General features: G+C 38.5%; 1 protein-coding gene across 1 annotated transcript; it reads right to left on the minus strand.

Moving 5' to 3' along the window:
- Window positions 1-26: 26 nt before the first annotated feature.
- Window positions 27-21,968, minus strand: taf7 (TAF7 RNA polymerase II, TATA box binding protein (TBP)-associated factor). The gene is made up of 12 exons (XM_061899981.1): window positions 21,770-21,968; window positions 21,561-21,637; window positions 21,349-21,427; window positions 13,666-13,799; window positions 13,477-13,597; window positions 13,346-13,404; window positions 12,906-12,978; window positions 6,484-6,597; window positions 6,079-6,264; window positions 3,257-3,369; window positions 228-287; window positions 27-166 (listed from the first exon to the last, which is right to left on the minus strand). The coding sequence occupies exons 1-12, from the start codon at window positions 21,786-21,788 to the stop codon at window positions 122-124; spliced, it is 1,080 nt and encodes a 359-aa protein (XP_061755965.1). The 5' UTR covers window positions 21,789-21,968; the 3' UTR covers window positions 27-121.
- Window positions 21,969-23,453: the final 1,485 nt, after the last annotated feature.

Raw genomic sequence — 23,453 nt, forward strand, 5'->3', positions numbered from 1 at the left:
TCAGGAAGAAAAACACCCAGCAAACGTTCTCTAGAAACAAAAGACTTTAATGTGCAGATGCAAATCAGTGTCTGCATGCCAACATCTCACTGAAGGCCTGTGTGTGGGCGCCCCCTGGTGGTCACTTCTCGATGAGGGAGTCCAGCTGCTCCTGCAGCGAGGCCAGCTAAGGACACAGCAGGTGTCACTCACAACATGATCAGCAACAATTCGGGTGGTGGTCTTACCTGCTCCATCTCCCGCTCCTCCTGCTGAATGATCTCATTCAAACACGCCTCGAATCGGTTCTGCCAGACATGAAAGAAACATTTGTTTGAAAGCACCTCACGCCTCCTTTGCTTGTGCTATCTTGGCTCTGACAGAAAGGCCACTTGGCATGCCGGTCAGAGACGGCTGACCTTCTCCGAGCGACCGTGACAGTAACCATCGGCGACGGCACGCTAAATGGCACGGCCGCGCCCCGCTCCTTCCTGGAATCAGCTTGGTGGCTTACAAATGTCCGACATGAGCGTTACATTCCACCATTTAACACAGGAAAATTGTGGCGAAATAGTCTGTTCCAGGGTCAAACTGTGGCCATCATAACGCCAGACAGTTTTTTGACACCTTAACATTGCACAATTTTGCTTTTCTTATACTTAGGAGCCAGGACACAGTTTATACTATGAACTTACTCTTGACTAACCATGTTGTACTGAGCAGCCAGGACGTACAGTATATTCCCATGTTATATTCAATTCATTAACAGTTTATATGGTTATTATCACATTTTCTCTTCTTTGCCATCCCTTTTTAATTTATATATATATATATATATATATATATATATATATATATATATATATATATATATATTTGACTACAGCGTCAAACATAGATAAAGTTAAATAAAGTAATCCCTGGTTCTGGACATGACCACGATACCTGAATTTCCGTAAAATGGGAATCATTAATTATAACTCAAATATTTTCATAGCTACAACATTTCAAAAACGGTTTATAACCTTCTAAGTACATAAAACATAAATAATATACTAGACATGTAATAACACTCTTGAGTTCCATTTACACTATTTTATTTTATATAGGAACCCTGCCTGAGGCTGAGCCAATCAGTGGCCACGATACTGAACAGCGGGCTCTGGTTGGTTCGGTTTGATATTTTTAGTTTATTTAGCCGTGGTTATGCTTGAAAATGCTGTGTAGAACAGTAGAATATACTTCAAAAAACGAATAATGCAATTTAATGAACCCATAATATTAGAAGTGTAATGTGGCGAGGTGCAACTGTACATTAAAGCAGCTGTCATGCACGATGACGGCTTGAAGTTAAGTTTTGTTTGACTTTCGAGTCAAATTTGGGTTGAACTCCAAAACTGTGCGGCTGTTGTTCAAATGGGTCTCTAACAGAGGTGGGGGAAATCATCAATTTTAGCAATTTAGGGCGGCATAGCTCGGTTGGTAGAGTGGCTGTGCCAGCAACTTGAGAGTTGCAGGTTCGATCCCCGCTTCCGCCATCCTAGATACTGCCGTTGTGTCCTTGGGCAAGACACTTTACCCACCTGCTCCCAGTGCCACCCACACTGGTTTAAATGTAACTTAGTTATTGGGTTTCACTATGTAATGCGCTTTGAGTCACTAGAGAAAAAGCGCTATATAAATATAATTCACTTCACATTCACTTCAATTCTATCATACAACTGATTAGTGAACGTCAATAATCAATGTATTTATTGTAAATAAAGTCATGCAGACGGTTGTAAAATGTGTCTGACTGCAGCGAGTCACCTCGCTGAGAGATCCAACCAATTCCTATATTTTAGGGTACTTATGTTCCAGTTTTGCCTGCATTTCCATTCATTTAAAAAATGTGATGGGAATTAATTTAACTGTTTATTATTACAAATGCACTGTTTTTTAAAAGTTGCAAGTGATAAACGCGTATTAAATTTAAAATTGCATCTAAATGCTTATATTGAAGATGCATAAATAATCCATTTTCAATCAAAGCGAATTGTGAGTTGCCCAAAGATTCCCACCTCTAGTATCTCACTAGGTAAACATTATTGGCTTTCACAGTTGCGGCTGTAGGCAACCTCCAGAACTATTTTTTTTACTAACTTCATATGTTGGCAATAGCTACTTTTTAAGCACCAAGCAGTTTTAGCTACCTCTATATGCGCTTTAAAAGAGCAGAATTTTACAAGAAAAAAATTTGCATTTTTGCAAAAAAAGAATACATAGCTTTGAAGAAAAACATATGCAAAATCACATTGAACAAATCTAGAAAAATAGAATGTTTCTTTCAATAAAAAACGGTGAGACACAAAAATAAACTAGTCATTTTACAATAGCAACTATACAAAAAAGGAATATTGGGGCCACTTTAAAAAAAAAAACTAAAATTGTCTGAACTTGTATTTATATTTTTGTAATTTAAAGAGTGGGACTTAAATAATAAAAAAGGTACTATACAAACCACACGGAGTAAAAAAGAAGTTAAAAAAAATAATTATCCAAAAATCTAGTTTTTTTTAAGAGCAAACTGTTAAAATGTAATTAGAATTAAGTGTTTTTTTTTCAAAGGAATAAAGTAGTTATTTTTTGAGAATTAACAAAATTTTACAAGAATATGGTCATATTTAATTGAGAAAAAAATACTAATCTTTAAAAACAAAAGGTGAGATTCTATAAAAAAAATGTTAATCATAACAGCAGGTGCATAATTTTCAGAGAAAAAATATTTTGTGGATGAAATACCTTTTTTTCCTTCTTGAAAAAATACATATATTTCCTTCCAGAGAAAAAGGTTTAAAGCTTATAAGAAAAAAATAAATAAGGGGAGGGGGAGTTGCATTGAAAAAAGTAAATGTTCAACAGTATGGTTGTGCTTTTTTTAAGGGAAAAAAGACAGGAAAAAAAGAGTTTCTACTTAGCGGTCAACTTATCAGTGGCATTAATGCTGACTGAGCGGTGGTATTGCTGTGTCACACTTGTCAACTACTGACCATATGCTTACATGTTATCATGCGCTCCAAATAATTATTAATATAAGAAAAATATGTGTATTATTATCGTCAAAACAGAGCAGACCGGTGATTAGATATTGAATTGAAACTAAGAAGTGTTGAGTTTAGTGGCTTGTTATCGTTTCCCCAGGACTGTTGATGAAGACTTTGGCCTCCAAGCTTTTGTTTTCAGACCACCTCTTAGAATGTACGTCTTAATGTCTGTGTGTGTGTGTGCGTGTGCTCACTTTGAGGGCCTGGTTCTCCACTTTCATGATGAGCTCTTCCTGCTGTTTCTTTCGGGCGCGTGTCTCCTGCAGCTTAGCCTTGACGCTGTTGATCTGCACCTGGTACTCCATCACTGCGAGGGGACAGCCAGGCACATTTAGGTGGAGGCGAGAAGAGATGACGGTCATTTTCACATCATTTACAGTCAGGGCCGCCGGGATGTCACAAATGTCGCTTAATGGGGACAACAAATCCATTTGAAAAAGGAGGTGAGGCGGCAGGTTGAAGCACTAAAAGGACAGCTAAATGAGGCTGCTCCCACAGAGTGGACATTAAATGAGGGCCCACTACCTCACACACCTGCACTACACTTCATAACTAATAGGCAGCTGTAAACACTGCTGCCTTTTACTGAGAGTAGAGAAGTTCATTGGTTTGTTGCCCGACACTTTCTACAAAAGCGTGTCAGGACCAAAAACATTGCAATATGACACAAATGAAAGTGGCGGTCGAAATTCACAATCATACATTACTGTAAAATTCTATCTTATTTAAATAGTAGTTAAGGGTGCAACAACTAATTGTTTAAAACAGAAGTGTCTAAACTAACCGCCGTCTTCAATTTGGCCAGTGAGATGGCACAAGTTCAGCAAACAATTTGAATGGGAGCTGTGTACCCATATCATATATACATTTCTAGTGGTCTGATTGCTGTCATTATGTCACTATCAGGGGGCAGATGGAAGGACCTCTGCCATCATTTTGTACTTACAAGTCTTCGATGGACAGCACTTACTTATATGACCCTGTCCACTTACTTATATGACCCTGTCCAAACAACCTTCCCTAGTCAAGGTGCAGAAAAAAAAAACAGTACAAAAATTCAATGAAACCGGTCATACATAACACAACCTGTATGTTAATAATATATATATATTACATATATACACACACACACACATATACATATATATGTACATATATGTACAGTGGGGCCAAAAAGTATTTAGTCAGCCACCGGTTGTGCAAGTTCTCCCACTTAAAATGATGACAGAGGTCTGTCTTTTTCATCATAGGTACACTGCAACTGTGAGAGACAGAATGTGAAAAAAAAATCCAGGAATTTACATTGTAGGAATTTTGAAGAATTTATTTGTAAATGATGGTAGAAAATAAGTATTTGGTCAATCATTCAAAGCTCTCACTGATGGAAGGAGGTTTTGGCTGAAAATCTCACGATACATGGCCCCATTCATTCTTTCCTTAACACGGATCAATCGTCCTGTACCCTTAGCAGAAAAACAGCCCCAAAGCATGATGTTTCCACCCCCATGCTTTACAGTAGGAATGGTGTTCTTGGGATGCAACTCAGTATTTTTTTTCATCCAAACACCACGAGTTGAGTTTATACCAAAAAGTTCTATTTTGGTTTCATCTGACCACATGACATTCTCCCAATCCTCTGCTGTATCATCCATGTATCCATTTTGGTATAAACTCAATTTGTCGTATGTGACTCCCAGTGTGCCAGCCGGCCAGCGACGGGAACCCCGCCCGTGCCACCCGGTAGAGCCAGCAGCAGGCCGCAGACAGATGCGACCGGCAGAGGACAGGGCACGAGAAAAGCGGCGTCCGCCAGACCCCAAGCCAGCGGGAGACCTCCGCCCACATGGGCAAAAAGGCGGGACGCACCGCACGAAGGGACCCAGAGACTCCCTGCAACCGGAGGGGAAGACCGCCCCCGCCCCACCAGTACCCGGACCCCCACGAGCCCACCCCCCAGCCCCGGAGAGCACGGCGCGGTCCACACCAGGCCACCCCACCCGAGTCGGCCGCCATAGGACCACTCAGTGCAGGGCCGCGGGAACCACCCACCCCACCCGCAGGGACCCCAACCATTGAGATGGAACAACCAGCAACCGCCCTGTCAAGGACCCCCCCTGAGGGAGGGGGAAAAAAATAAAAAAAACATCATAATTAATATATGAAAAAATAAATAAATTATTATATATATGTATATATATGTATGTATATATATATGAATATATATATACATACATACATATGTATACACACATACATACATACATGCATATATACATATATGTATATATACACAAACATACATACATACACATACATACATATACGTATACATATATACACATACATATATATATATATATATATATATATGTATATATATATATATATACATACATATACACATGTATACACACATACATGCATATATACATATATGTATATATACACACACATACATACATACACATACGTATACATATATATATATATATATATACATACATATATATACACATACATTTCTATTATTTTTGAAAATGGCCCTTTTTTTTACCCTAATACACCCTCCCGTCATCTCCTCTTCCAGTGAGTTTGTTTCCAGGGAAATGTTCCCCTTTTGTTTGTAACATGCACCAAATAAAGCATTGCTATGTCATCAATGCATTACGATCATCAATTTTCTACCGCTTGTCCCTTTAATACTAATTCAACATCTTGCAGGATTGCCAAACTTCAAATCTGCTGGACCAGCTGAACCTGGGACACATGTGGCCAGAGTGGGCGTGTTTTGATGAGCTGACCCACAGCTGCCGTGTGATTGCAACACCTGTCAGTGCTGCTTCTCTGCTGGTCTCCTGCACTTCATTTAGGCCAAAGTCAGCCTGCACATTTCAGGGTGATGTCTGACCTAGAAAACTCGTCCTTGATTTCAAAGACCAGACACCTGCCTCGGTGGTTTTTAGTGTGTGTGTGAGGTCAAGCTGTGCTCTCCAACATGAAACAACTCCCCTCTTACCTATTTGGTTGTTTCTGTCCAATTCGTGCTGCGCAGGATCGGACTCATCCAGCTTGTCTTGGGCCAGATCGTCTTCCGTGTCCATGATATTTAGGTCCTCATCCTCGTGGCGGTCAGCTTCGTCCTCCTCGTCCTCGCTGGAGCTGCTGATATCGTTGAAGATCTCCCTCAGCTCGTCACGTTGGGCTGTAAAGAGTTATCATCCGTGACTGGGATTGTATACCAACGGTCAATAATAACCTTGATTGCCAAGGTTATTATTTACTTTCGTGTTCAAATGCTTCCATGACTTTATAAGGCGAGCTAATAAAAACCTAATCTGTTGGTCCGTCTTAACTACTACACTAGCAATCCTATCACAGTTAGTGTTAAAAGGCTTTTTATTTGGGGGTGTGCATCACTTACTGGAGGATCCGTGACCCATCTTGTGCCCTGAGGTGCCTGGTGATGAGTCCAGGTTGCCCAGAGAGCCGTGCTGGTCTACGTCCTTTGAGTCCTCCTCAGCTATTATTTCCCACCCTGAGCATTACGAGTCAAGTCAAGGCATAAGAAAATTGAAAAACACCTCAAATGTTTTCTCCCAAGAAGACAAAGTCCTCAAAGACTCCTTCCGGGGTCTAGAGCCGCATTGGCGCGGCCGTAGTGGCTCCCTGGTGCATTTTCAGAAATGGAAAAAGATGGTGGAAAAAATATATTTGTTTGAATATGGTTTGTTTAGGGGGACAAACATGACACAAACCTACCTAATTGTTAGAAATCCCACTGTTTATATTCAACTTGCTTCGCTGATGACAGTATTTGGCAAGCACCACTATGTCCTACTATTTCCCGCAATCCTTGAACTCACCGTAGTTTGTTTACATGTGTAACTTTCTCCCACACTGCCACAGAAAGACATGTTTTATGCCACTTGTTCGTTGTCTCCTTTTGTCCACTAAATGTTTTATGCTGTGCGTGAATGTACAAAGGTGAGCTTTGTTGATTTTATTGACTTGTTGGAGTCTTAACCAGGCATATTTGGTCACTGCATGAGTGCAAGCTAATCCATGCTAACATGCTACGTAGGATAGCTGTATGTACATAATGCATCATTAGTAGCTATATTTGAGCTTGATCTATGTCCTCTGTGTATTCAATGTATAACTGCATGTCTCATGACACATTATCTATATGTCAAATTGGCTGCATGGATAAGCACGCCTTTGTGGGCATAGCTTGGCTCCAAGTTCCACATTTATTGTCAAGTCACGCCGACCTCACTCTCTCGGCTTCCGTCTGCTTCAATGTTTCTCCCTTTCTTCGTGCTCGCTTCTAAAACCAGCAGTTAATCCTACGTATATTCAGCTTCCAAAAAACAAGGTTGTGAATCCTAATTTGTCCAAAAATAGTCATCATCATCATCTATTACCAAGTCTGCCATGACACACAAGCCTTTTGTAGCCGGAAGTAGGAACACACATTAGTTGCCCTTAGTCTGTTGCTATCGGAACAGAAATCGTTGCACTGAGGAAATATGTTTCGGTCTTGCTTAAAATAACCAAAATACGGTAAATACTGTACATATAACATATTGGTATGAAGGTGTCTGTTACTACATTACAATACAACTTTAACATTTGACAACCAAATAATAAAACAAGGTGACTCTGTAAAAAATCTGGTTATTATCTTCGACCCAACTCTCTCCTTTGAGCCACACATTAAAAGCGTTACTAAAACGGCCTTCTTTCATCTCCGTAATATCACTAAAATTCGCTCTATTTTGTCCACTAAAGACGCCGAGATCATTATCCATGCATTTGTTACGTCTCGTCTCGATTACTGCAACGTATTATTTTCGGGTCTCCCCATGTCTAGCATTAAAAGATTACAGTTGGTACAAAATGCGGCTGCTAGACTTTTGACAAGAACAAGAAAGTTTGATCACATTACGCCTGTACTGGCTCACCTGCACTGGCTTCCTGTGCACTTAAGATGTGACTTTAAGGTTTTACTACTTACGTATAAAATACTACACGGTCTAGCTCCAGTCTATCTTGCCGATTGTATTGTACCATATGTCCCGGCAAGAAATCTGCGTTCAAAAGACTCCGGCTTATTAGTGATTCCTAGAGGCCAAAAAAAGTCTGCGGGCTATAGAGCGTTTTCCGTTCGGGCTCCAGTACTCTGGAATGCCCTCCCGGTAACAGTTCGAGATGCTACCTCAGTAGAAGCATTTAAGTCTCACCTTAAAACTCATCTGTATACTCTAGCCTTTAAATAAATCTCCTTTTAAGACCAGTTGATCTGCCGCTTCTTTTCTTTCTCCTATGTCCCCCCCTCCCTTGTGGAGGGGGTCCGGTCCGATGACCATGGATGAAGTACTGGCTGTCCAGAGTCGAGACCCAGGATGGACCGCTCGTCGGGACCCAGGATGGACCGCTCGCCTGTATCGGTTGGGGACATCTCTACGCTGCTGATCCGCCTCCGCTTGAGATGGTCTCCTGTGGACGGGACTCTCGCTGCTGTCTTGGATCCGCTTGAACTGAACTCTCGCGGCTGTGTTGGAGCCACTATGGATTGAACTTTCACAGTATCATGTTAGACCCGCTCGACGTCCATTGCTTTCGGTCCCCTAGAGGGGGGGTTGCCCACATCTGAGGTCCTCTCCAAGGTTTCTCATAGTCAGCATTGTCACTGGCGTCCCACTGGATGTGAATTCTCCCTGCCCACTGGGTGTGAGTTTTCCTTGCCCTTTTGTGGGTTCTTCCGAGGATGTTGTAGTCGTAATGATTTGTGTAGTCCTTTGAGACATCGGTGATTTGGGGCTATATAAATAAACAAAGAAGATATGTACTGGCAGTGTGTATATTGTACATATTACATTTTGTTATGAAGTTGTCTATTACTACAATATATATGTACTTGCAGTGTGTTTACTGTACATATTACATTTTGTTATGAAGGTGTCTGTTATTACATTTTATATGTACTTGCAGTGTGTATATTGTACATATTACATATTGTTGTGAAGGTGTCTGTTACTATATTATATATGTACTGGCAGTGTGTATATTGTACATATTACATTTTGTTATGAAGTTGTCTATTACTACAATATATATATACTTGCAGTGTGTATATTGTACATATTACATATTAAGATAAGTTAAAGTACCAATGACTGTCACACACACACTAGGTGTGGTGAAATAATTCTCTGGTTTTGACCCATCACCCTTGATCATTGATATGAAGGAGTTTGTTATTACATTATATATATACTTGCAGTGTGTATATCGTACATATTACATATTCTTATGAACGTGTTTTTTACTATACCTATATATATATATATATATATATATATATATATATATATATATATGTGAATATATATATATGTGAATATATAGACACTTGAGGCGTGTATATAAAATGGAGGGTTTTGAAGTTGTTTTAGCAGGCTTGCAAGCGTTTATCATCATTACAATCCCCCCCCAAAAAAAGATGTTTTCATTTCATTCATAAGGATGTAAAGGCCTTGACGGCAAGGAAGTCATGCGAGGGAATGAAAGTCAAGTGCGGGTGGGCGTGTGAATGTGTCCCTCAAGAACGGACCGCCAGTAAAGTCTATAAATTAGCCACTTTATCGTATAAAGCACAAGGTTCGAAGTGTGGAAAAAAGCTAGCGGTTTATAGGACGACAAATTACAGTGATCTTTTTTTAATTTAATTTGACCCCCTTAAAACGGAACTGCCCTTTTGTTGGAATTTTTCCTATGGTTCACAATCATTATGACGACAGATGTATTTTTCAATGCCTTCTAAATAGTACAAAAATGTAATCAAAAGTCTGTTTACAATGGAGCCTATAGACGCCGCGCTATTCTGCCTATAATACCTCCTGATTTCGAGGTTCAGCCATCGGGTGTAGCCTCCTCTCCAGTACACCCGATTAGACCTTACCGGGAAGACTGAGGAGTTTGATCCCACAATAGTTTGAACACACCCTCCGGTTCCCCTTCTTAAAGAGAGGAACCACCACCCCAGAGGCAGCGCCCCCGTGTTTACTCAATGCTGCAAAGTCTTTTCAACCAAGACAGCCCCCCAGCATCCAGAGTCTTAAGGAACTCTGGGCGGATCTCATCCGTCCCTGGGGCCCTGCCACCGAGGAACTTCTTAAGCAGAAATAGGAGAGTCCACCACAGATTCCCCAGACACTGCTTCCTCAAAGGAAGACGTGTAGGTGGGATTGAGGAGGTCTTCGAAGTATTCCCTCCTGAGTGGAGGTCAGCAACACACCATCCCCACCATACACGGTGTTGACAGTGCTCTGCTTCCCCCTCCTGAGTAGGAGGTCAGCAACACACCATCCCCACCATACACGGTGTTGACAGTGCTCTGCTTCCCCCTCTTGAGGCGACGGATGGTGGTTTAGAATTATCTATAAATTGTTTTCCATGGCTTTGCAAATAGGACTCGTTCAGCTTGACGGCATCTTTCCTAATGACTGTGAACGATAGGGAAAATTCCCTAAAAAAGTGGATGTGTTTTGATGAGATAATGTCACAGGTTTAAATTAGAAAAACAACTTATGTTATGCAAATCATTTCATCAAAGACTACTTTTACACTGCAGCCCAAATCAGATTTTTTTGGACATCTAATTTTTTTCCATCTGACTGTTTACACAGCAAGTAAAATGTGATTTTTATCGGACTCCAGTGTAAACGCACACAGCCCCGAATGTGGCCCCAACGTGGCCTCGACATCACTTGCATGCGCACTTTGATGGAGTGAAAACAAAGGAAGTTGACCGGGAGGATGTTGCTAATACTACAAAATTAAATAAAAGTCGCCACACCTTAGAACATTTTGTTTTTTCGGTAAAAGTAAATAAAAGTAATGTAATGTGTGCATGAATGTATATAGTGTAAAATATTGGGAGGGTTGTCATCTTTTTATAAACAATGGCTATTTCTTCACAATCAAAATATATATGTACAGTTGTGGTCAAAAGTGTAGGTACACTTGTAAAGAACATGATGTCATGGCTGTCTTGACTTTCCAATCATTTCTACAACTCTTATTTTTTTGTGATGTAGTGATTAGAGCACAGACTTGTTGTTCCCAAAAAACATTCCTGAAGTTTGCTTCTTTTATGAATTTATTGTGACTCTACTGAAAATGTGAGCAATCAAAAGTATACGTACAGCAATGTTCATATTTGCTTACATGTCCCTTGGCAAGTTTCACTGCAATAAGGCGCTTTTGGTAGCCATCCACAAGCTTCTTCTTATATTGTTCACCGCTCCTCTTGACAAAATTGCTGCAGTTCAGCTAAACGTGTTGGACTTGTTTCTTCAGCATTGTCCACACAGTTAAGTCAGGACTTTGGGAAGGCCATTCTAAAACCTTCATTCGAGTCTGATTTAGCCATTCCTTGACCACTTTTGAGGTGTGTTTGGGGTCATTGTCCTGTTGGAACACCCAACTGTGCCCAAGACCCAACCTCCCCCCTGATGATTTTAGCTTGTCCTGAACAATTTGGAGCTAATCCTCCTTTTTCATTGTCCCATTTAAAGCAGCAGTTCCATTGGCAGCAAAACAGGCCCAGAGCATAACACTACCACCACCATGCTTGACGGTAGGCCTGGTGTTACTGGGATTAAAGGCCTCATCTATTCTCCTCCAAACATAATGCTGGATATTGTGGCCAAATAGCTCCATTTTTGTTTCATCTGACCACAGAACTTTCCTCCAGAATGTCTTATCTTTGTCCATGTGATGTCAGATGAAACAAAAATGGAGCCACAATACGCAGCAATATGTTTGGAGGAGAAAAGGCAAGGCCTTTAATCCTAGGACCACCGCTTCCCAAAGTCCTTACTTAAATGCTGAAGAAACAAGTCCATGTCAGAAAAGCAACACATTTAGCTGAACTGCAGCAATTTTGTGGTGAAAAATGTAAGCATAAGCTTGTGGATGGCTACCAAAATCACCTTATTGCAGTGAAACTTGCCAAGGGACATGTAAGCAAATATTAACATTGCTGTACGTAGACTTTTGATTGCTCACATTTTCAGTAGAGCCATAATAAATTCATAAAAGAAGCAAACTTCATGAATGTTTTTGTGACCAACAAGTATGTGCTCCAATCACTACATCACAAAAAAATAAGTTGTAGAAATGATTGGAAAACTCAAGATAGTGTATGTAAACTTTTGACCACGACTGTATATATTATATAGAGACTATTATTTGTGCACTATTGACAAGTGATGCACTGAAAATGTGGTCTTCTTAAATAGACTTTCCTTACCAAAACCGGATGTTGTGATGAAATATCAATTCTCACTGATGACTGTGTCTTTTAGGTGCACACCAATGACGTCATCACCCGAAGTTGACGAAAAAGTCACAGTCAGGCCACATTGTGTTCAAACTGACGTTACATTTGAAAAAGTCACATTCAGGCCACATTGTGTTTGGACTGACATCACATTTGAAAAGATCAGATTCCAATCGGATACAGGATCAACTCCTGATGTGGTCTGAATTTGATGCGAAAAGATTAGATTTGAAGCACTTTGGAGAGTTTGGACTGGCAACAAACATCGGATCTGTGTCACTCGAGGGCAAAAAAATCAGAATGGGTGATCAGTGTAAACGCCAAAAAGCCTTCAAGCTAGCTTTCCCATGTTTGCCACTGGAGTCAAACCAGGTGAGATGGCACCCGCTTGGACAATCGGCCTGACTAAAGACAAGATGCTCCGTGACGCGGCACACGAGCAAGTTTGTTTCCTTCTTTGCCGTCTGTGCCCACACGGACATGTGCAAGGATACGAACGCTGACAGCTTCAGCGTCTGTGCTCAGCAATCGCTTCACCTCTTTTTCCACGTCGGGAGACTCAATGTACTGGAAGAGAGAGAGAGAGAGAGGAGGGGGTTACTTGAGGGGTCGGGCCATCCCTCCTCCTCGCTTGGAGCGGCTGGCTGTGAGCCAGCCAGCACATTAGCGATTAAAAAGAGAAGGATCGATACCAGTCAACTCCGCACCTTCTGTATAATTTATTCAAAAGTTGAAGTGGAGCGCTCAAAGCACGCACTCTTTCACTATGAAAGACGCAGGAGTGAAATTGCTTTTCTTTTTTTTGCCTTTGGGACAAACAAAGATGGAAAGGCTTATTTATATGTAAATGTGGAGTTGACTAGAAGAAATGTAAACGTCTGCTTGGGTAATAGCCGCAGGAGATGGACGAGGACAAATGCAAAAACGCCCAAACCTTCTTTTTGGCAGTCTTGCGAAACCGCCTCTTGCGAGTGTTCTTGAGGGGACAGGTGACTGAGGAGCACAACATCATTAGTGCGGCCAAATTCAACTTTGCCAGGATTTAAGATTGATCCGTCAACTTACTGCCGTGGTTCCAAATGAATTTCTTGTCCTTGTCTTTGTCCTTCTTCTTGGTTTTGGGATCTGTGCCAGTGGGCTCCTCCAGAGGAGGGTAGAGGTCTCCATCTAGTGTGCACACCAGCATCTGAGCAGCATAGAGGCAGACAGTCACTCAACAACATATTTCACACTTCAAGCCCGAGGCCGCAGTACCTGGCAGATGTCCGCTGTCTTATATAAAGTCTTCTTGTCCACGGTTTTCAGGGACTCAATGATACAGGGCAGATCCACCAGTTTGCAGGCCAGTGGGACACGGTCCACTCTCACGATGCCATGGCGACCGTCGGCTGTCAATTGATGTAAAAGAAGGTCAAACATTTTCATTTAAAAGGGGGATAAAATGCAGCCTGACCAATGGTAATATTTCATTTAACATATATTATGACAGGGGTGTCCAAAGTGCGGCCAGCAGATAATTTTTTAACGGCCCCACGGCACATTTTAAAAATACTATGGAAAAAATTTAAAACATAAAAAGTGGTATAAAAGAGCAAACAGGGGAAATGTAACAAGAACATGTTGCAATGTTTACTCTAATAACACAAAGTTGCCATGCAGGCTGTTTATTTCTTTTAAAAAAAAATTGTGAATCAAAATCAATTATAAATTATTGACCAATTCAAGGATACAATTACATCACATTAAATATTCCACTTTGAGATATTTTGGGGGGCAAATGTTGGATATTTTGTGTTTGCCATATAAAAAACCGAGATGTTATTTTTTTTTTTAAATGGCCTAAAACTAACAAACAAAAAACATAAACAAAAAAAAACCTTATAATTGACGGATAGATCTGAAGTTGATCTTGAGACCATTGTGTTAAAAGTAAACAGTAAAAAAAAAAAAACAACTATCATTTATTTTTTAACACTTTAATAAGTAGGACCCTTTTGGATCAGTGTGTTTTGTTTTTAAGTGTCATTGCACAAAAAATAATAGTGAATTAAAATCAATGGGGTTATGACTTGTTGACCTTTTTACGGCTCCAATTTTTATTTAATCTCAAACATTCTACTTGGGTGAAAATACTGCAAAACATGGTTTTCTTTGACAAAAAGAGCATGCAACTTAAATCTTTAAAAACGTCATATTGACAGATAGACCTAATGTTGATCTCGAGATTTAAAACTTGAATGATAATAAAAATAATAATACTGAATAAAGACACATTTTCAACATTTTATTTTTACCAAAACCCTTTGGGGTCCCCCCAGTGGAGGCCCAAATGTATATTTTTTTATACATACGTTGTATTTGTTTTTAAAATAAATGGCCCACGTTTGCTTTGATTATTCAGTGTGCGTCCCTCAGTGGAAAAAGTTTGGACACCCTTGTATTATGAGGTCAAAAATATGCTTTTAAATTTGTCCACAACTTCGTAAATGTAAATCTAGGGTTGTCAAAAAAATCGTATTCTTGAATGAATCACAAATTTATTTGTAACGATTCTTGATTATAATGATTTATTTATTTTTATCTGTCCTATAAGCCACTGCCAAATTATATAGTAGATGTAGATGATCCATGTCTGCTGTACAAATTGACTTGAGAAAAGAGAAGTGTTGGATACTTCTCTTGTTATCTTATTTGTATTTGACTTTTGGGGTAGAATTTTATTCAACAAAACGAGTTTTCTTTGAAATAATACAAACAATTATAAGAGATATTTGTATATTTTATAAAGGAATGTAATTAATTATAGAGCGGGCACCCAATGTTATTGAAAAAGTACTGAATTTGAATTAAGAATGGTTTTGAATAGAGAATCGATTCAGAATCAAATCAATACCCCTAAGGATCGAATCGTGTGTTGCCCGCAACCCTAGGAAATGCTGTCATTTATACAATTACTTTTGGGCATGTTTTGATTTTTTGGGTACTCAAAGGAAGGTTTTAATGGGAAAAGAATGTGAGCAGTCAAAATGAATAATTTGATGATATTTGTGGTTAACTTATTTTTACACCTGCATGACCAATGGTAATGGTTATGGTGTTTGTTTATTTTGAACACAATTACAATATGATACATAAAATATTTCCTTTTCATCATTACAGCATATTTGAAAAGGAATAGATGGTAGCAGAGTTTATTTAAACATCTCCCTTTTTGTATCAAAACACATTCTAACATGTGTTTGTACTCAACTAGGGACAAAACAGTGAATAAACTAATTTGTAAATAAATACACAAATGAGCGGATAAATAATTAAGTAAATACGCGATGAATAAAGTGATCATAAATGAATAGTGAAGTCATTTATGGTTGACATTATAAGATGAATAAGAATATATTTTGATAAGGTTCAAGATATTTTATCAGGATTCTTTTCTTTTCGAACACGTTGAGTTTGAACATCCTCTTTATTAACTGGATCATATTAGTACTTTGATTTAATAGTTTAATCCATTCCATAATTTAATCCATTCATACCAGTTCATGCATACAAATGTTTTTAATTGGATTTTTCTCCAAAGTCATATTGCTCGTCTTTTTTTGAGGAAGAATTGTTGTACATTCTTACGCACTTTGCTATTGCACCAAATCATTACATTTTAATATTGTTTATTCAATAAATAGAGGGTTTGCAGGTTCTTTATATCCAACAGTATGCATTGTTCTAACTGAACTCTTTTCTAACACGGCTAATGAATAAAGTGTACTTTTGCAGTTATTTCCCCATATTTCCATATAGATGGTATGGTAACACAAGCAAGCTTTAGAGAATATGGAGTCATTTTCGGTCCAGAACATATTTAGTTCTATTCATTATTGATCTGTGTTTTGCCACTTTATGTTGCTTATTTTCTCCCCATAAAAGTGGTATACAACTTTTCAATTATTATTAAGAATAAATGTTTTAACTCAACGCTAAGAAAACGGAAATGCTGTTTATCGGTATTGCGAGACACCGACACATATTTAATAATACCACCTTAACATTTGACAACGAACAATTATACAACTATTTAATAATACCACCTTAACATGTAACAACCAAACAATTATACAACTATTTAATAATACCACCTTAACATCTGACAACCAAACAATTATACACCTATTTAATAATACCACCTTAACATGTGACAACCAAACAATTATATAACTATTTAATAATACCACCTTAACATTTGACAACCAACAATTATACAACTATTCAATAATACCACCTTAACATTTGACAACGAACAATTATACAACTATTTAATAATACCACCTTAACATGTGACAACCAAACAATTATACAACTATTTAATAATACCACCTTAACATTTGACAACCAACAATTATACACCTATTCAATAATACCACCTTAACAATTGACAACCAAACAATTATACAACTATTTAATAATACCACCTTAACATTTGACAACCAACAATTATACAACTATTTAATAATACCACCTTAACAATTGACAACCAAACAATTATACAACTATTTAATAATACCACCTTAACATGTGACAACCAAACAATTATACAACTATTTAATAATACCACCTTAACATTTGACAACCAAACAATTATACACCGATTTAATAATACCACCTTAACATTTGACAACGAACAATTATACAACTATTTAATAATACCACCTTAACATGTGACAACCAAACAATTAAACAACTATTTAATAATACCACCTTAACATTTGACAACCAAACAATTATACACCTATTTAATAATACCACCTTAACATGTGACAACCAAACAATTATACAACTATTTAATAATACCACCTTAACATTTGACAACCAAACAATTATACACCTATTCAATAATACCACCTTAACCTTTGACAACGAACAATTATACAACTATTTAATAATACCACCTTAACATTTGACAACCAAACAATTATACACCTATTTAATAATACCACCTTAACATTTGACAACCAAACAATTATACAACTATTTAATAATACCACCTTAACATGTGACAACCAAACAATTATACAACTATTTAATAATACCACCTTAACATTTGGCAACGAACAATTATACAACTATTTAATAATACCACCTTAACATGTGACAACCAAACAATTATACAACTATTTAATAATACCACCTTAACATGTGACAACCAAACAATTATACAACTATTTAATAATACCACCTTAACATTTGACAACGAACAATTATACAACTATTTAATAATACCACCTTAACATGTGACAACCAAACAATTATACAACTATTTAATAATACCACCTTAACATGTGACAACCAAACAATTATACAACTATTTAATAATACCACCTTAACATGTGACAACCAAACAATTATACAACTATTTAATAATACCACCTTAACATGTGACAACCAAACAATTATACAACTATTTAATAATACCACCTTAACATGTGACAACCAAACAATTATACACCTATTTAATAATACCACCTCGACATTTGACAACCAAACAATTACACAAGGCGACTTGGTAAAGAATGTGGGTATTATCTTCGACACAACTCTCTTGCTTGGGGACGGCGTGGCGAAGTTGGGAGAGTGACTGTGCCAGCAAACTGAGGGCTACTGGTTCAATCCCCACCTTCTACCATCCTAGTCCCGTCCGTTGTGTCCTTGGGCAAGACACTTCACCCTTGCTCCTGATGGGTCCTGGGGAGCGCCTTAAACTGCATGGCAGCTCCTGCCATCAGTGTGTGAATGTGTGTGTGAATGGGTAAAAGGTGAAGTAGTGTCAAAGCGCTTTGGGCTCCTTAAAAAGGGGTAGAAAAGCACTATACAAATACAACCCATTTACCATCTTGTTTGAGTCACACATTAAGAGTGTTACTAAAACGGCCTTCTTTCATCTTCGTAATAAAGCTAAAGCTCTCCTACGTGGAGAGGTTATTAGGTGACCACAGATGTCGCGCTAACTGTTCAAAGTCGGGGCCCAGGACGGACCACTCATCTGTGCATCAGTTGTGGACGTCTCTTTGCTGCCGACCTGTCTCTACTCAAGATGATCTCCCGCTGGTCTCACTATGGACTGGACTCTCACACTTTCAAGTAGATCCACTATGGATTGGACTCTCACACTATTATGTTAGATCCACTATGGACTGGACTCTCACACTATTAACTAGATCCCCTTTGGACTGGACTCTCACACTATTATGTTAGATCCACTATGGACTGGACTCTCACACTATTAAGTTAGATCCACTATGGACTGGACTGTCACACTATTAACTAGATCCACTATGGATTGGACTCTCACACTATTAACTAGATCCACTATGGACTGGACTCTCACACTATTATGTTAGATCCACTATGGACTGGACTCTCACACTATTATGTTAGATCCACTATGGACTGGACTCTCACACTATTATGTTAGATCCACTATGGACTGGACTCTCACACTATTAACTAGATCCACTATGGACTGGACTCTCACACTATTATGTTAGATCCACTATGGACTGGACTCTCACACTATTATGTTAGATCCACTATGGACTGGACTGTCACACTATTAACTAGATCCACTATGGATTGGACTCTCACACTATTATGTTAGATCCACTATGGACTGGACTCTCACACTATTATGTTAGATCCACTATGGACTGGACTGTCACACTATTAACAAGATCCACTATGGATTGGACTCTCACACTATTAACTAGATCCACTATGGACTGGACTCTCACACTATTAACTACATCCCCTATGGACTGGGCTGTCACACTATTAACTAGATCCCCTATGGACTGGACTCACACTATTATGTTAGATCCACTATGGACTGGACTCTCACACTATTATGTTAGATCCACTATGGACTGGACTCGCACTATTATGTTAGATCCACTATGGATTGGACTCTCACACTATTATGTTAGATCTACTATGGAGTGTACTCTCACACTATTAACTAGATCCACTATGGACTGGACTCTCACACTATTAACTAGATCCCCTATGGACTGGACTCTCACACTATTATGTTAGATCCACTATGGACTGGACTGTCACACTATTAACTAGATCCACTATGGATTGGACTCTCACACTATTATGTTAGATCCACTATGGATTGGACTCTCACACTATTATGTTAGATCCACTATGGACTGGACTCTCACACTATTATGTTAGATCCACTATGGACTGGACTGTCACACTATTAACTAGATCCACTATGGATTGGACTCTCACACTATTAACTAGATCCACTATGGACTGGACTCTCACACTATTAACTACATCCCCTATGGACTGGACTGTCACACTATTAACTAGATCCCCTATGGACTGGACTCACACTATTATGTTAGATCCACTATGGACTGGACTCTCACACTATTATGTTAGATCCACTATGGACTGGACTCGCACTATTATGTTAGATCCACTATGGATTGGACTCTCACACTATTATGTTAGATCTACTATGGAGTGTACTCTCACACTATTAACTGGATCCACTATGGACTGGACTCTCACACTATTATGTTAGATCCACTATGGACTGGACTGTCACACTATTAACTAGATCCACTATGGATTGGACTCTCACACTATTATGTTAGATCCACTATGGACTGGACTATCACACTATTATGTTAGATCCACTATGGACTGGACTCTCAATCTATTAACTACATCCCCTATGGACTGGACTCTCACACTATTATGTTAGATCCACTATGGACTGGACTCTCAATCTATTAACTAGATCCCCTATGGACTGGACTCTCACACTATTATGTTAGATCCACTATGGATTGGACTCTCACACTATTATGTTAGATCCCCAATGGACTGGACTCTCACTATTATGTTAGATCCACTATGGACTGGACTCTCACACTATTAACTAGATCCACTATGGACTGGACTCTCACACTATTAACTAGATCCACTATGGACTGGACTCTCACATTATTAACTACATCCCCTATGGACTGGACTCTCACACTATTATGTTAGATCCACTATGGACTGGACTCTCAATCCATTAACTAGATCCCCTATGGACTGGACTCTCACACTATTATGTTAGATCCACTATGGATTGGACTCTCACACTATTATGTTAGATCCCCTATGGACTAGACTCTCACACTATTATGTTAGATCCCCTATGGACTGGACTCTCACTATTATGTTAGATCCACTATGGACTGGACTCTCACACTATTATGTTAGATCCACTATGGACTGGACTCTCACTATTATGTTAGATCCACTATGGACTGGACTCTCACACTATTATGTTAGGTCCACTATGCACTGGACTCTCACACTATTATGTTAGATCCACTATGGACGGGACTTCTCACACTATTATGTTAGATCCACTATGGACTGGACTCTCACACTATTAAGTAGATCCACATCACATCCATTGCACCAGTCGCCCAGGAGGGGGTCCCCACATCTGCGGTCCCCTCCAAAGTTTGTTATTGTAGCCCATTGGGTTGACTTTTTTCTTGCCCTGATGTGGGATCTGAGCCACGGATGTTGTTGTGGCTTGTGCAGCCCTTTGAGACACTCAATATGACAATATCAGTGATTTAGGGCTATATAAATAATAATTGATTGATTGATACAACAATTACTGATGTAGTAACAGTTTTACCCTGGAACAAATCATTCATATGGAATAAAGTGAATTGATGTGTTTGGATTTTTGACACCTTTATTATGAAGGTGTCAAAAATCCAAACATCAATCCACGCAAGCACAGACATGATGTTCTTAGTTTTGAAAGTTTCACTTACATATATTAAAGCATACTAATGTGAACCAGACATGCTTTTTGATTTCTATTTGGCCAAATAAAGGGAGTGAGTGACCTACGGTGCAACTCAATGGTGAGTCTGTCCTTCATATTCATGCTACTCGACTGTGCAATCCTCCTAACTGTGGAGGCGTACTCCTGAAATGCAGAAGAACAACATTAATAAAACAAATACAAGTTTCAATCAGGGAATAAGCGGTAGGAAATGGATGGAAGTTTCAATCAGAGTCAATAAAGGATGACAATGGGAAACACACTTGCAGGTTCTCACCGTTGGCAGTCGCAGTACAAACTGATTCTCCAACTCGTAGGGAGCATCCTCCTTACTCTTGGAGCCAACTTTCCCAACTGCAAATCAATAATAACATTTTTATTTTCATTTAAAAAAAAGCAACATTGGCCTTTGTTTACAAAGCATTAGCAACACTAGCTTAGCGAGCGAGCTAACCATAGCTTAGCGAGCTAGCCAAATGGCAGTACCTTTCTGTTTTGATGTCATATCCCTTATTTGTAGTTTTGATGCAACCCCGGGAAGCTAAAGCTTTTAAATGACATTAAATACAACTTTTCACAGTAAAAGTATGTTTGCCAGGTCTGTGGAAACATTAACAGCGGTTTAAAGAGAGTCAAACATGGCTGGTCGCCACAGCTAATGCTGCGTTCAAGTGTTCCTCGGAAATGTAAGCAAACGGCTTGTTCAGAATTACTGGATGCGTGCACTCGTAAGGCAAACGCTATTTTGAAATGTTACATTTTAATTTTTTATATTAATGAGATATTTGTAGTTCAAAATGACATTCATAATTGCCGCATTCATCACGATATACTTTTTTTCTCCTAATGTTTATTTATACATTTCAACAATAACAAACAGATGAGAAAGGATGATAAAAATAGTTCAACAACAGTATAAAACATTACAAAAGATTATGAAAACAGTAAAAAAACAAAAAAACAGTGCCAAGAGGTTGTAAATTCAAAGTAACAAAAATAGAATACAAAAACACACACACATACACACATATATATATATATATATATATATATATATACATATATATATATATATATATATATATATATATAAAAGGATGATGAAAATAGTTCAACAACAGTATAAAACATTGCAAAAGATTATGAAAACAGTAAAAAAAAAAAAAAAAAAACAGCGCCAAGAGGTTGTAAATTCAAAGTAACAAAAATAGAATACAAAAACATATATATATATATATATATATATATATATATATATATATATATATATATATATATATATATATATATATATATATATATAATAAACCAGGTGCAAAGCCATAGGCTCATTCAGATTCATTAAATCACTTAAATTTGGAACACAGCATCATCCTTTTCACAGCTTTTTTGTTTAAAGAGGTAGAGAGTGTTTTAAAGTAAAGTTCTAAATCTTTTTTAAAGGCACAAAAGACAGGTCGGGTATTGAGAAACTTACATTTATGAATATAAAACTTAGCCAATAGAATAATGAGGTTGCAAAGGTAGAATTCCTTTTCAAATTTTTGTTCATACAGTGTAAAACCAAAAATCACATCTTCAAAGCAAAGCACTCATTTGTCACGAATATTGTGCAGGATGAAGCGACAGATGCCTGCCATAGTGATGGAGTGCCTTCACAAGTCCAAAACAAGTGGCTAACAGTCTCTGGATGCATGTTACAAAAGGTGCAGGTAACATAAGGTGTAATATGCATGTTACAAAACATGCAGGTAACATAAGGTGTAGTATGCATGGTAAAAAAGGTGCAGGTAACATAAGGTGTAGTATGCATGGTACAAAAGATGCAGGTAACATAAGGTGTAGTATGCATGGTGCAAAAGGTGCAGGTAACATAAGGTGTAGTATGCATGGTACAAAAGGTGCAGGTAACATAAGGTGTAGTATGCATGGTGCAAAAGGTGCAGGTAACATAAGGTGTAGTATGCATGGTACAAAAGGTGCAGCTAACATAAGGTGTAGTATGCATGGTGCAAAAGGTGCAGGTAACATAAGGTGTAATATGCATGTTACAAAAGGTGCAGGTAACATAAGGTGTAATATGCATGTTACAAAAGGTGCAGGTAACATAAGGTGTAATGTGCATGTTACAAAAGGTGCAGGTAACATAAGGTGTAATGTGCATGTTACA

Source organism: Nerophis ophidion, linkage group LG05 (assembly GCF_033978795.1).
Source record: "Nerophis ophidion isolate RoL-2023_Sa linkage group LG05, RoL_Noph_v1.0, whole genome shotgun sequence".
Classification (NCBI taxonomy): Eukaryota; Metazoa; Chordata; class Actinopteri; order Syngnathiformes; family Syngnathidae; genus Nerophis; species Nerophis ophidion.

Excerpts from the sequence above, each read along its gene's own strand:
- taf7 (XM_061899981.1), bottom strand. Across the intron at positions 13,405-13,476 it reads ATTCATTTGGAACCACGGCA|TCACCTGTCCCCTCAAGAAC; the intron begins GTAAGTTGACGG and ends TGTGCTCCTCAG. Across the intron at positions 12,979-13,345 it reads GCAAGACTGCCAAAAAGAAG|TACATTGAGTCTCCCGACGT; the intron begins GTTTGGGCGTTT and ends TCTCTCTTCCAG.